Source organism: Heloderma suspectum, chromosome 2 (genome assembly GCF_057233095.1).
Source record: "Heloderma suspectum isolate Gila_16-S chromosome 2, 16-S_ref, whole genome shotgun sequence".
Lineage (NCBI taxonomy): Eukaryota > Metazoa > Chordata > Lepidosauria > Squamata > Helodermatidae > Heloderma > Heloderma suspectum.
The window spans coordinates 316,947,339-316,959,480 of record NC_139459.1 but is presented as its reverse complement, the minus strand read 5'-3'; the positions used below and the strand labels follow the sequence as shown (position 1 = coordinate 316,959,480).

The following is a 12,142-nucleotide window of genomic DNA, read 5'->3' as shown; positions in this document are numbered from 1 at the left end:
AGAGGGGCCTAGAGATCGAAAATGCTTGCTTAAGTTCATTATTGGTGCAGTTCCCATGCTAGTAAGCCTCTGAGCATGTGCAGATGAGTCAAAAGCCTGATAACAGCCTTCTCAGAACATTCCTTGCTAATGAGGAGAATGTCTTATCACTGATGAGCCTGAGAAGCAGAGTTTGTTTACCTTGAAGCTGCAGGTGGCTATGCTTGAGAACCAAGTGCTGTTAGTTTATGCTGAGAATGAATGCTAGGGGCGCATGCTGCTGAAACGCTGCTTATTGCTAACCTGTAGAGTATAAGACCCATTGTACCCAGTGGCTCGTGGTTCAGAGAAGCTGTCTGATCCAACCATTGGGTACGCCTGTGTGCCGTAAGTTACCCAATAAAGTACTTCTTGTAAGTAAACCTCTGAGTCTGATTTATCACTATCTTGGCACCTCTAACCTAAGAGTTCAATGCCCACTGCAGCGGCGACACACTTCATCTTCAGATCCAGGAATCCTAACCTATGGCACCCCATATGCTGAGTATGGGGCTATAGGATTGCTCTCCCTGGGTATTCTCACACAAGTGATGCAGTATCACACCCACAAATGTAGTAATGTAAAATCCATTGGTCTTCAACGAACCGATTGTGAACTACAACCAAGTTTTCCCTAACCTACAACCTGGGTCACACCATGACTATAGTTATCTTTTTTCTTTTTTAAGGGATTGTCTTTTATCAGAAGAGAGAGAAAGTAATAGAGATGTAATGAAACAGAAAGATGGACATCTATATTATTACTGCTGTTGTTATTTATCATCATCATTGTTGCTGTTGTTATTAAAAAGTAGGTCCTGTGATGCAGGCTGGAGCTAAAGGTGAGGCCTGGTTTGAAACAGTTGAGGACTAGTGCCTTAATTATTAAATCAGCAGTGTGACAGGTTGGTCTTAGTCCTCAGACTCACCCCAGTTTTCCACACTTAGCTGGACCATTGAAGAGGAGGTTAATAGGGTATCCTGAAGTATCTTCTGTTAGAAATCCATAGTCTTTAATGCAAGTATTATATATGTTCATAAATTCCACACTGTTTTCAGGGTGCAAAGTATGGAATTGGTGAGAAGAATACACACTAAAGTAATGATAGTATGGGATGAGCTAAGTTGGTGACCTTTTTACATACCTGGGGACCATTCGCTGAGTATGTGGGAGATATCAATAGATCAGCAAAATCTGAAAAAATATAAAACCAAACACTGTTAACACATGTCCTCTGCAGACTCATGTATGACTTTACGTACATTCTGCAATTTATGAGCTAAGGGGATCTTTGAACTTGAGATGTGGTGCGTTGCAAATGATCCTTTCGCCGTAGTTAATATACATGCACATGTACAGTGTTCAGTAGTAATAGTAATATTTCTTTAAACAAGCAATATATATATATATATATATATATATACACACACATACACACACACACACATATATATATATACATATACACATACACACACACACACATATCAGGGGAATAGCACTATATACTTTCATTCAATACTATCATGAATCACTGAAAACAAATGCAAAAGATAATGCTTGGCTGTGAGTACACAGAAGAAAGCCCTAGTCCTCCTCATCAGGAAAGTAGCAGGGGGGAATTGAGTGATGGAGAGCCTTAGGCAAATGGAGAGCCTGAGGACTGTTGGGCGTAGGGTGCAGAGAAACTAGGAGACAGATGCTAGCAGTGGAAGGACCAGGTTTTTACATATACATGCTCATAAATATCTCTCTCTCACACACACACACACACACACACACACAATGAATGAGATAAGATAGTAGTGGGAATCTCATGATTTATGGAGGAAATAAAGCTAGGAAAATAGAGATAAGAAATAGGATATTTCTCTCCAATTTGTCTGCTAATTCCTGACGAAGTTGTCTGGAAGGACAGTAGCTGGTTGTGGAGGCAGCAGAGCCTGTCTTGGGACCCAGCAACGCCTTAGCAAACTATCCTTAGTTCTTCACTTGGCCACAGGAGGGAGAAACGACTGAGCTTAAAGTCAACTCCTCATAATAGCCTTGCTATTATACTCCCACTGTGCGGCTTCCCCATACATCCAAGAGAGCCTAATCACAAGGGTCCACAGCCCTAATATTGTGGCTGTGCATACAGAGTATAAGCCCCAAGCTCTCAGTGTGGTTTGGCACACCACCAAAATGAGCATTGCCTAAATGCAGAGGGGGGTGCTTCACAAGGAGTGAAGCTCTGTCTGGGTAGCAGAGGAAGCCATGTAACCCAAACAAAGAGAAGCATTCTAGGCCTAGAAATGTGAGTTCAGCTCCAGAATGAGGGATGGTGCTAGGAGTAGATCATGAGGCACAGGCAGTATGCCAGGTGGCACTGCCAGGGAAAATCGCAGGTCAACACAACGGAATGTCGGTATGAGCCAGGTCCTGCCAATTATATTGACTCATGGCCAATTATAGCAATACATACAAAGGGGATAAGTCACACTTCGTCTGGGGTGAAATCAAATATTTAATAGCTTGGGCCGTGGACTGAGTAGGAACTTCTCTCAGACCTCTGGTTTCATGATTAAATTTGGGCAGGTCACTTTCTACATTACCAAGGTGATTCCTGCTGACTCATCTACCCCATTCTCAGAGATACACGAGTTCAGGTGTTAACATTTTCTTGCCCTTGAGAAGGTTTTATCTTTAAAGGCAGCCTAAAAAACAATTCATTGCTAGTTCAAGCACAAACATCTGCTCAAAATGAAATTGGGACTGCTTAGCAACAGTATTATAGTAAAGCCTTATAACTGCGGCCCCTGGCTTGGCTTTGTAGTACACTTTCACTATTAAAAAGTATTCACCAGGCCATGGGTCCATAACTTTCTTTATTTGTATGTATGACACTGATTTTATTGTACATGCTGTATTTGCATTTATTTATTTATTTATTTATTTATTTCTATACTGCCCAGTAGCCAAAGCTCTCTGGGAAGTTCACAGAAATTGAAACCACAGAGTGCAGCATAAAACAATATAAAATATGAAAGTCAAAACCACACTATAACAGTACAACCAGTATAAAACCTAGCAGCAATGCAGAGATTTAAAATACAGATTTAAAACAGAGCTCAAAGATTAGGAAGCTAATATGCTAAAATCGTTGTTCAGTTGTTAAGTAGTGTCTGACTCTTCGTGACCCCATGGACCATAGCACGCCAAGCCTTCCTATCCTCCGCTCTCTCCCGGAGTGTGCTCAAGTCCATATTCATTGCAACGGTGATGCTATCTAGCCATCTCATCCTCTGCCGTCCCCTTCTCCTTTTTCCTTCAATCTTTCCCAATATCAGGGTCTTTTCCAGTGACTTTTCTCTTCGCATTAGGTGGCCAAAATATTGGAGCTTCAGCTTCAGTATCTGTCCTTCCAATGAGCAGCCAGGGTTGATTTCCTTTAGGATTGACTGATTTGACCTCCTTGCAGTCCAGGGGACTTGTAAGAGTCTTCTCCAGCACCACAATTTGAAAGCATCAATTCTTTGGCGTTCAGCCTTCCTTATAGTCCAGCTCTCACAGCCATTCGTTACTACTGGGAAAACCATAGCTTTAATTATACAAACCTTTGTCGGCAAGGTGATGTCTCTGCTTCTTACTATGCTGTCTAGTTTTGCCATAGCTTTCCTCCCAAGGAGCAAATGTCTTTTAATTTCATGGCTACAGTCACCGTCTGCGGTGATCTTGGAGCCCAAGAAAATAAAATCTGTCACTGCTTCCATTTCTTCCCCTTCTATATGCCAGTAAGTGATGGGGCCAGATGCCATGATCTTAGTTTTTTTAATGTTGAGTTTCAGACCAGCTTTTGCACTCTCCTCTTTCACCCTCAACAAGAGGCTCTTTAGATCCTCTTCGCTTTCCGCCATTAGGGTGGTATCGTCTGCGTATCTGAGGTTGTTGATAATTCTCCCTGCAATCTTAATTCAGACCTGTGATTCATCCAACCCTGCATTTCTCATGATGTACTCTGCATATAAGTTAAACAAGCAGGGCGACAATATACAGCCTTGTCGTACTCCTTTCCCAATTTTGAACCAATCGGTTTTTCCATGTCCGGTTCTTACTGTTGCTTCCTGACCCTCATACAGGTTTCTCAGGAGACAGGTAAGGTGGTCTGGTACTCCCATCTCTTGAACAATTTGCCAGAGTTTGTTGTGATCCACACAATCAAAGGCTTTAGCGTAGTCAATGAAGCAGAAATAGACGTTTTTCTGGAATTCTCTTGCTTTCTCCATGATCCAGCAAATGTTGACGATTTGATCTGTCTGTTTCCCGCCTCCCAGCTGAGCAGAGCAGAGCAAGCTGCTCCAGCTGGTCCAGGGACTACAGAAGCAGGCAAGCTCCCAGAGAGCAAGCAAACATAGCGAGCGAGCAGGGGGAGCAAACAGGAGTTGGCCAGGGGAGGTCAAGGGGGAGGCCCCTAACATTTTATTTATTTTTTATTTTTATTATTTTTATTTTTTATTTTTTTAACGAACTTTTTTCCATTTATTTGTCTTGTAACACACACTTCCACACCAGTGGGACTCTGCTTTTAACCTCTACTGAGTAGAGGAGCAGGCACAGGCTAGTCTAGAACAATCACAAAGCTAGACACAAAAAGGGAAAAGAGGCAATGGAAGGACAGGACTCTCCAGTGGTGGTGACCTGCAAGGTGTGTGCAATGTTTGTTTTCTTGCCTGAGAACAACATGGCGTACACCTGCAACAAGTGCAAGTTGATCACGCTGCTGGAAGAAAAAGTAAATGGACTGGAGCGGCGACTGTCGACCCTTTGGGGAATAAGAGAACACGAAGAGTTCTTGGACAGAATGGGTGAACTACAGCAGCAAAGGGAAGACCAGAAGCTTGAAGAGCAACAGCAAGATGAGGCAGTGGGAAATGCTGAGGTGAAGAAAAATGGAGTAGAGGATACTCCTTGGAAAAGGGTGACAGTTAGGAGAAGAAGAACTAGATGCCACTCTGCACCAGTGGAAGCAGTGGAGCTGTGGAACCGATTCCAGGTACTTGTGGATGAGACTGGAGGACAGCCTGCAGAGGAAGAATCACAGGGGAACCTGCATGAGAGTGAGCAAGAGGCTAAAGGTCAGTCAAACAGAGGTGATGAAATCCAGGCCTACAAGAAGAAGAAAAGAAGAGTGGTAGTAGTGGGAGACTCCTTGCTGCGTGGGATCGAGACCCAAGTATGTCACGAAGACCCATGGACTCGCCAGGTATGTTGTCTCCCGGGAGGACAGAATAGAGATGTGACTGAAAGGTTGCCTGCACTCATAAAGCCCACTGACAGGTATCCCTTTCTTCTCATCCATGTGGGAACAAATGATACCGCCAAGCGGAGCTACGAAGAGATCACATCAGACTTTGAAGCTTTGGGAAGGAAACTCAAGAACGTTGGGGCCCAGATAGTTTTCTCATCCATCCTTCCAGTAGTTAGAGGAGGGATAGAAAGGGGAAGAAAAATACTCCGGGTGAATGACTGGCTACAAAGGTGGTGCCGACGAGAGAGATTTGGATTCTGGGACCACGGGCTGTACTTCCTGGAAGATGGGCTGTTGGCTAGGGACGGGTTGCACCTCACAAAGGATAGGAAGAATGTGTTTGGCCACAGCATGAAGAACTTCATCAGGAGGGCTTTAAACTGAATCCTACAGGGAAGGGAGATGTAATGTTGGGGGTAACAATGGACGTAGGCGCATGCACTGCAATGGAGAGAACAGCTCTGATAGTGCCCAATAATAGTCTTCAGACACATGTAGGAAGAAAGCCAGACTATGAAGCACATGGTTTTTGATGTCTATATACTAATGCCCAGAGTATGGGGAACAAACAGAACGAACTTGAACTCTTAATACAAGAGGGAAATTATGACCTGATAGGTATAACTGAGACTTGGTGGGATGACTCTCATGACTGGAATACAGCAATTGAAGGATATAACTTGTTCAAAAACTAACAGGAGGAACAGAAAAGGAGGTGGGGTTGCACTGTATGTGAAAAATACATATATCTGCACAGAAATACAGGAGGAGGAGCTTGGTAGCCCCATTGAGAGCATCTGGGTTGAAATAAATGGAGCAAAGAATAAAAGGAACCTGGTGGTCGGAGTCTACTACCGGCCACCCAATCAAGGAGAAGACAAGGATGAAACTTTTGAAAAGCAAATAGCCAATGTTTTAAGGAAGCATGATGTAGTAGTAATGGGGGACTTCAATTTCCCCGATATTTGTTGGGAGACAAATTCTGTAAAACATGGCCCCTCCAGGAAATTTCTGACTTGTGTGGCGTATAACTTCCTCCTACAGAAAGTAGAGGAAGGAACTAGAGGATCGGCTATCCTTGACTTGATCCTAACCAACAGAGATGACTTAGTGGATAAAGTAGCAGTTACAGGAACTCTGGGGGAAAGCGACCATGTTGTACTTGAGTTCTTGGTTCTAAGGGAAGCAAAAGCTGAGTGTAGTCAAACGAGTACCCTGGATTTTAGGAAAGCTGATTTTAATAAACTCAGAACAATGATCAGTACGGTCCCATGGCAAGCGACACTAACAAGAAAAGGAGTCCAAGATGGGTGGGAGCTTTTAAAAAAGGAAATTCTCAAGGCACAATCACAAACAATTCCAACAAGAAGAAAAGGTGGAAGACAACAAAAGAAGCCAATGTGGCTTCACAAAAAGCTTAGGGATGACCTGAAAACAAAAAAGGACACATATAGGAAGTGGAAAGAAGGCCAAGTAACAAAGGAGGAGTACAGGCAGATAGCACAGAATTGCAGGGATGGTGTCAGGAAGGCTAAAGCTGAGAATGAGCTGAGGTTAGCAAGGGATGCTAAAAACAACAAAAAGGCTTTCTTCAGCTACATGCATAGTAAAAGGCAGAGGAAATAAATGGTGGTTCAGCTATTAAATAAGGATGGCAAAACGATAACAGATGACAAAGAAAAGGCAGAGGTGCTCAATTCCTACTTTGGCTCAGTTTTATCCCAAAAGAGGGTCTATGACCCCCCTGGCAAAGGCGAAGTACAGGCTGAAGGGGCAGGATTGCAGCTTGAGATCGATAGGTGTATGGTCAAGGAACACCTAATTACTTTGAATGAGTTCAAACCTCCAGGGCCAGATGAACTGCATCCTAGAGTAATAAAGGAACTGGCAGAAGAACTCTCAGAAACGCTGTCTATTCTCTTTGAGAAATCATGGAGGACGGGGGAAGTGCCAGATGACTGGAGGAGTGCTAATGTTGTCCCTATCTTCAAGAGGGGTGAAAAGGAGGAACCTGGGAACTACAGACCAGTCAGTCTGACATCAATCCCTTGGAAAATTCTGGAGCAGATGATAAAGCAATCCATCTGGAAGCACCTTGACAACAATGCCGTGATTACTCGAAGTCAACATGGATTTGTCAAAAACAAGCCCTGCCAGACAAATCTGATCTCATTTTTTGATCAAGTAACCTCCCTTGTAGACCGTGGGAATGCTGTAGACATCATATACCTCGACTTCAGCAAAGCTTTCGGCAAAGTGCCCCGTGATATCCTGATGAGCAAACTAGCTCAAAGTGGGCTAGATGAAACAACGATCCGGTGGATCCACAGTTGGCTACAGAATCGGACTCAAAGAGTGCTTAACAATGGGACCTTCTCAAACTGGGGAGAGGTAACGGGTGGGGTACCGCAGGGCTCAGTACTGGGCCCAGTGCTCTTCAACAGTGTTATTAATGACTTGGAGGAGGAGGTGCAGGGAATGCTGATCAAATTTGCAGATGACACCAAATTGGGCGGGATAGCTAATACCCTGGAAGACAGAAACAAAATTCAAAGTGATCTGGATAGACTGGAGCGCTGGGCAGAAAACAAGAGAATGACATTTAATAGGGATAAATGCCAAGTTCTGCACCTAGGAAAAAGAAACCAAATGCACAGTTACAAGATGGGGGATACGTGGCTCAACCACACTACAAGCGAGAAGGATCTTGGAATTGTTGTCGATCACAAGCTGAATATGAGCCAACAATGTGATGTGGCTGCAAAAAAGGCCAATGCTCTTTTGGGCTGCATTCATAGAAGCATAGCTTCCAAATCCCGGGAAGTACTAGTTCCCCTCTACTCAGCACTGGTTAGGCCTCATCTGGAGTGCTGTGTCCTGTTTTGGGCACCACACTTGAAGAAGGATGCAGACAAACTGGAGAGGGTTCAGAGGAGGGCAACAAAGATGATCAGGGGACTGGAAACAAAGCCCTATGAAGAGAGACTGAAAGAACTGGGCATGTTTAGCCTTGAGAAGAGAAGACTGAGGGGAGATATGATAGCGCTCTTCAAGTCCTTGAAAGGTTGTCACAGAGAAGAAGGCCAGGATCTCTTCTTGATCATCCCAGAGTGCAGGACACGTAATAATGGGCTCAAGTGACAGGAAGCCAGATTCCGGCTGAACATCAGGAAAAACTTCCTGACTGTAAGAGCAATACGACAATGGAACCAATGGCCTGGGGAGGTGGTGGGCTCTCCCACACTGGAGGCCTTCAAGACGAGGCTGGACAGCCATTTGTCAGGGATGCTCTGACTTGGATTCCTGCATTGAGCAGGGGGTTGGACTCGATGGCCTTGTAGGCCCTTTCCAACCCTACTATTCTATGATTCTATGATCTCTAGTTCCTCTGCCTCTTCGAAACCCAGCTTGTACTTCTGGTAGTTCTCGGTTCACATACTGCTGAAGCCTACCTTGTATGATTTTGAGCATAACCTTGCTGGCATGTGAAATGAGCTCACTCAGTGAAGCCATAAGCTATGCCGTTCAGGGCCACCCAAGACGGACAGGTCATGGTGGAGAGTTCTGACAAAATGTGGTCCACTGGAGAAGGAAATGGCAACCCACTCCAGTATTCTTGCCAAGAAAACCCCATGGAAAAAAAATGCTAAAATACTGGCAGAATAAAAAGGTCTTCACCTGGCGCCAGAAGGAGTACAACGTAGGCACCTATTTTGTTCTCTATTTATACTATAGGGACTGTAGATTTTGTTCCCTATTTATACTGTGTATATGGTGATTATTTTATTTTGGTTATGGTCCACAATTATCCTATGCTGTTCGTTGTTTTGGGGGAAACAAATATGTCAACAATTGTTCCCTTAATTATTTACAAAGCCAAGGGTTTTTTGTTTTTTGTTTTAAATCTAACAGGAATGCTGGATCACACCCAGGCTCCATCCAGTCCACCAATCTGTCTCTAATGTTAGCCCTATTCAGGCATTCTAAACCCAAATAGGGTAAACACACAAACAGAGAGAGCTCATCAGCCCCAGCTCTCTGCCCTCTACTTGTGGGGGGCAACAGTCCCGGTATTCCAGATCATGTGGAGAGCCCCATGGATAGAGGAGGCTCTCCGCTTCAGACTGTTGCCCTCCAAGAGTAAAGGGTGACAAATCACAACGAGGGAGAGGGCTGGGGCTGGTTCAGAACACCCTAATATTCATGTTTAGAACTCCCTAATAAGGCTAGTGTCCATCTAGAAATCAGGGATGAGCAATTTGTGGCCCTCTAGATGTTTTGGCCTACAACTCCCATAAGACCTCACCAGCATAGCCAATGGTGAGGAATGATGGAGTTGTAGGCTAAAACATGGAGGGCCACGAGTTGGCCACCCCCGAGTTAATGCTTTCAGGAACATCTAAATAATAACAGGCCTGCCCTGTTGTTTCTCACACAACAACAGTTATTAAGAGGTATATTGGCACTGATCATTAGGTTCTATTTTGCTGTTATGGCTAATACCAGTTGATAGGCCTTTTATTTTTAAATAAATTCCCTTTTATTTTAAAGCCATCTAAGCTACTGGCCATCTTGTGGCAGTGAATTACCTAAATTAATTTTGTATTGCGTGAAGAAGGACTATCTCTTGTTTTTCCTGAAACTATGATCAGTCAATGTAATTAAGTGACCCCAAATTTGAGTGTTATGAGAGAAAAATGTCTCTTTCCATCACATTTCTCCATACTATGCATAATTTTATAAATATTTATTGTTTCATTTTAATCATCCTTTTTTCTAAATTAAAAAAATCACACTTTAACTTTTCTTTTTAGGGAAGTTGTTGCAACTGTTTGATCATATTTTTCAGGTCTGTGATATCCTCTTTTTTTGGAGAAAGGAGTGTCAAGAACTGTACAGGCTACTGCAGGCTACTGTCACCTTGTGTTTGTTTTTCCTGCATATCCTTCTAGTTTGAACAAGACTTCCACTTACTTGCCTTTTGTAGCGTTTTAACTCTGTTTCTTAACCATGCTGACATCTTCTCAGACTTGTTTGTATTTTCCTTTATATGTGATATACATTTGGGGCCATACTTTGAGATCTGGTATTTTTGGGCCAAGTGTTAAAATTTATATTTACCTTGTCTATATATGTATGTAAATTGTTGTTGTTCAGTCTTTAAGTCGTGTCCGACTCTTCGTAACCCCATGGACCATAGCACGCCAGGCCTTCCTGTCCTCCACTCTCTCCTGGAGTGTGCTCAAGTTCATATGCTACATTTACAACTGTCAAATAATCTTCATTGTAAGTGATAGTAAGATGATTTTAGTGACATGAAATGAACATAAATTTCATTATTCTGAATTCTACAGATGATAACATGCTGCATGGACCAGTTTTCATCCAGGAACCAAGCAGTGTCATTTTTGCACTGGATTCTGAGGAAAGGAAAGTCAAACTGAACTGTGAAGTTAGGGGAGATCCTAAACCAACTATAAGGTTTGTTGCATAAGTATACATTGTTTTGAGCAGTGTAGTATAGTAATTAAGAAAAGGACATAAAATCAGATTTCAGCAGAAGATTCCAGTTAAACCTAATGCAGATCATCTGGGGCACATTGTTACTTTCTAGAGAAACAGCCATGTTAATCTCCAACAGCAGAAAAGCATAGATGCTTGTGGCACCTTAAAGACTATCATATTTATTATGACAGATAATTTGAAAGACCACAGCTCACTTTATCAGATACATAAAGTAATCACCTAAGTAGGTGTAAGTGGATTACCATTTCATGCATTTGATAAAGTGGGCATACAAAAGCTTATGCCACAATAAATGTTAGTCTTTAAGGTGCCACAATACTCCTTGTTACTAACATATTAGATAAGCTACAGCCCTAAGATGTATTGGAATTTGTGGTGTCTTTCCATGCTGTTGATATGTTGCTAATAAAGCTTGTTGAATATAGGTTGCCAGTGCAGACCATCTTGTCTCAGATTTCCTTTAATCCCCAAAGTTATCTTGCTAAGGGTTGTCTGAATGCACTCCATAAGCAAGAAAATGGATAGAACTGGGATGGCTTAAATCTGCGGATCAGGATTTAACAAGGAAAGTGACAAGGAAAGAGCAATTACAGAGATTTAAGAGTAATTACGTGATCATAGGGAGAGTTTAGAAATAGACACATTTTATTTTTATTTTAGTTATTTACTACATTTATTTAATTCGTATATTACTACATAGCCAAGCTTTTGAGGAGAGAAGGGATCGGGATGGAAGATTTAAAAAGCAAACATGGAAAAGAAGGGTCCTAAAGTTGTATGATTCTGTAAAATAATTAATCACAGAGAGCATCAGCTTCAGTAGAAGCAGCAGTGCAGCAGTGTCATAAACCATGTTTGTTACTGACTGGAAAGTATACTTATAGGGTTATATGTTATATAACATTTCAGCCTTGTACAGGAAATTCTGATTTCATGCTTGAAAGGAAGTAGAGAATGCCTCATTGGGGGGGGGGGGTATATGTATCCTTTAATGTTAGCTAAATTCAATGACTGGCACTTTTGTACTATAGGTGGAAGTTAAATGGAACCATTGTTGACATTGGTATGGATTACCGCTACAGTGTGGTTGAAGGCAGCTTGTTGATCAATAATCCCAATAAAACTCAAGATGCTGGAACATACCAGTGCATAGCAACGAACTCGTTTGGAACAATTGTTAGCCGAGAAGCTAAACTACAATTTGCATGTAAGTAGCAATGACACAATATAACAGATATTGTTGGGGGGAAAAAAACATACAAAATTGATGGCATTCAAGAAGCTTATACATTATTCCATTTAGGCTATAT

General features: G+C 42.5%; 1 protein-coding gene across 1 annotated transcript in view; it reads left to right on the top strand.

Moving 5' to 3' along the window:
• The window catches only part of CNTN4 (contactin 4), an 886,373-nt gene that overhangs the window by 523,661 nt on the left and 350,570 nt on the right, over positions 1 to 12,142 (top strand). The window contains exons 4-5 of the mRNA XM_084840334.1: positions 10,661 to 10,787; positions 11,864 to 12,039. Of these exons, the coding sequence (XP_084696460.1) occupies positions 10,661 to 10,787; positions 11,864 to 12,039 (303 nt within the window). The remainder of the gene's footprint in view (positions 1 to 10,660; positions 10,788 to 11,863; positions 12,040 to 12,142) is intronic.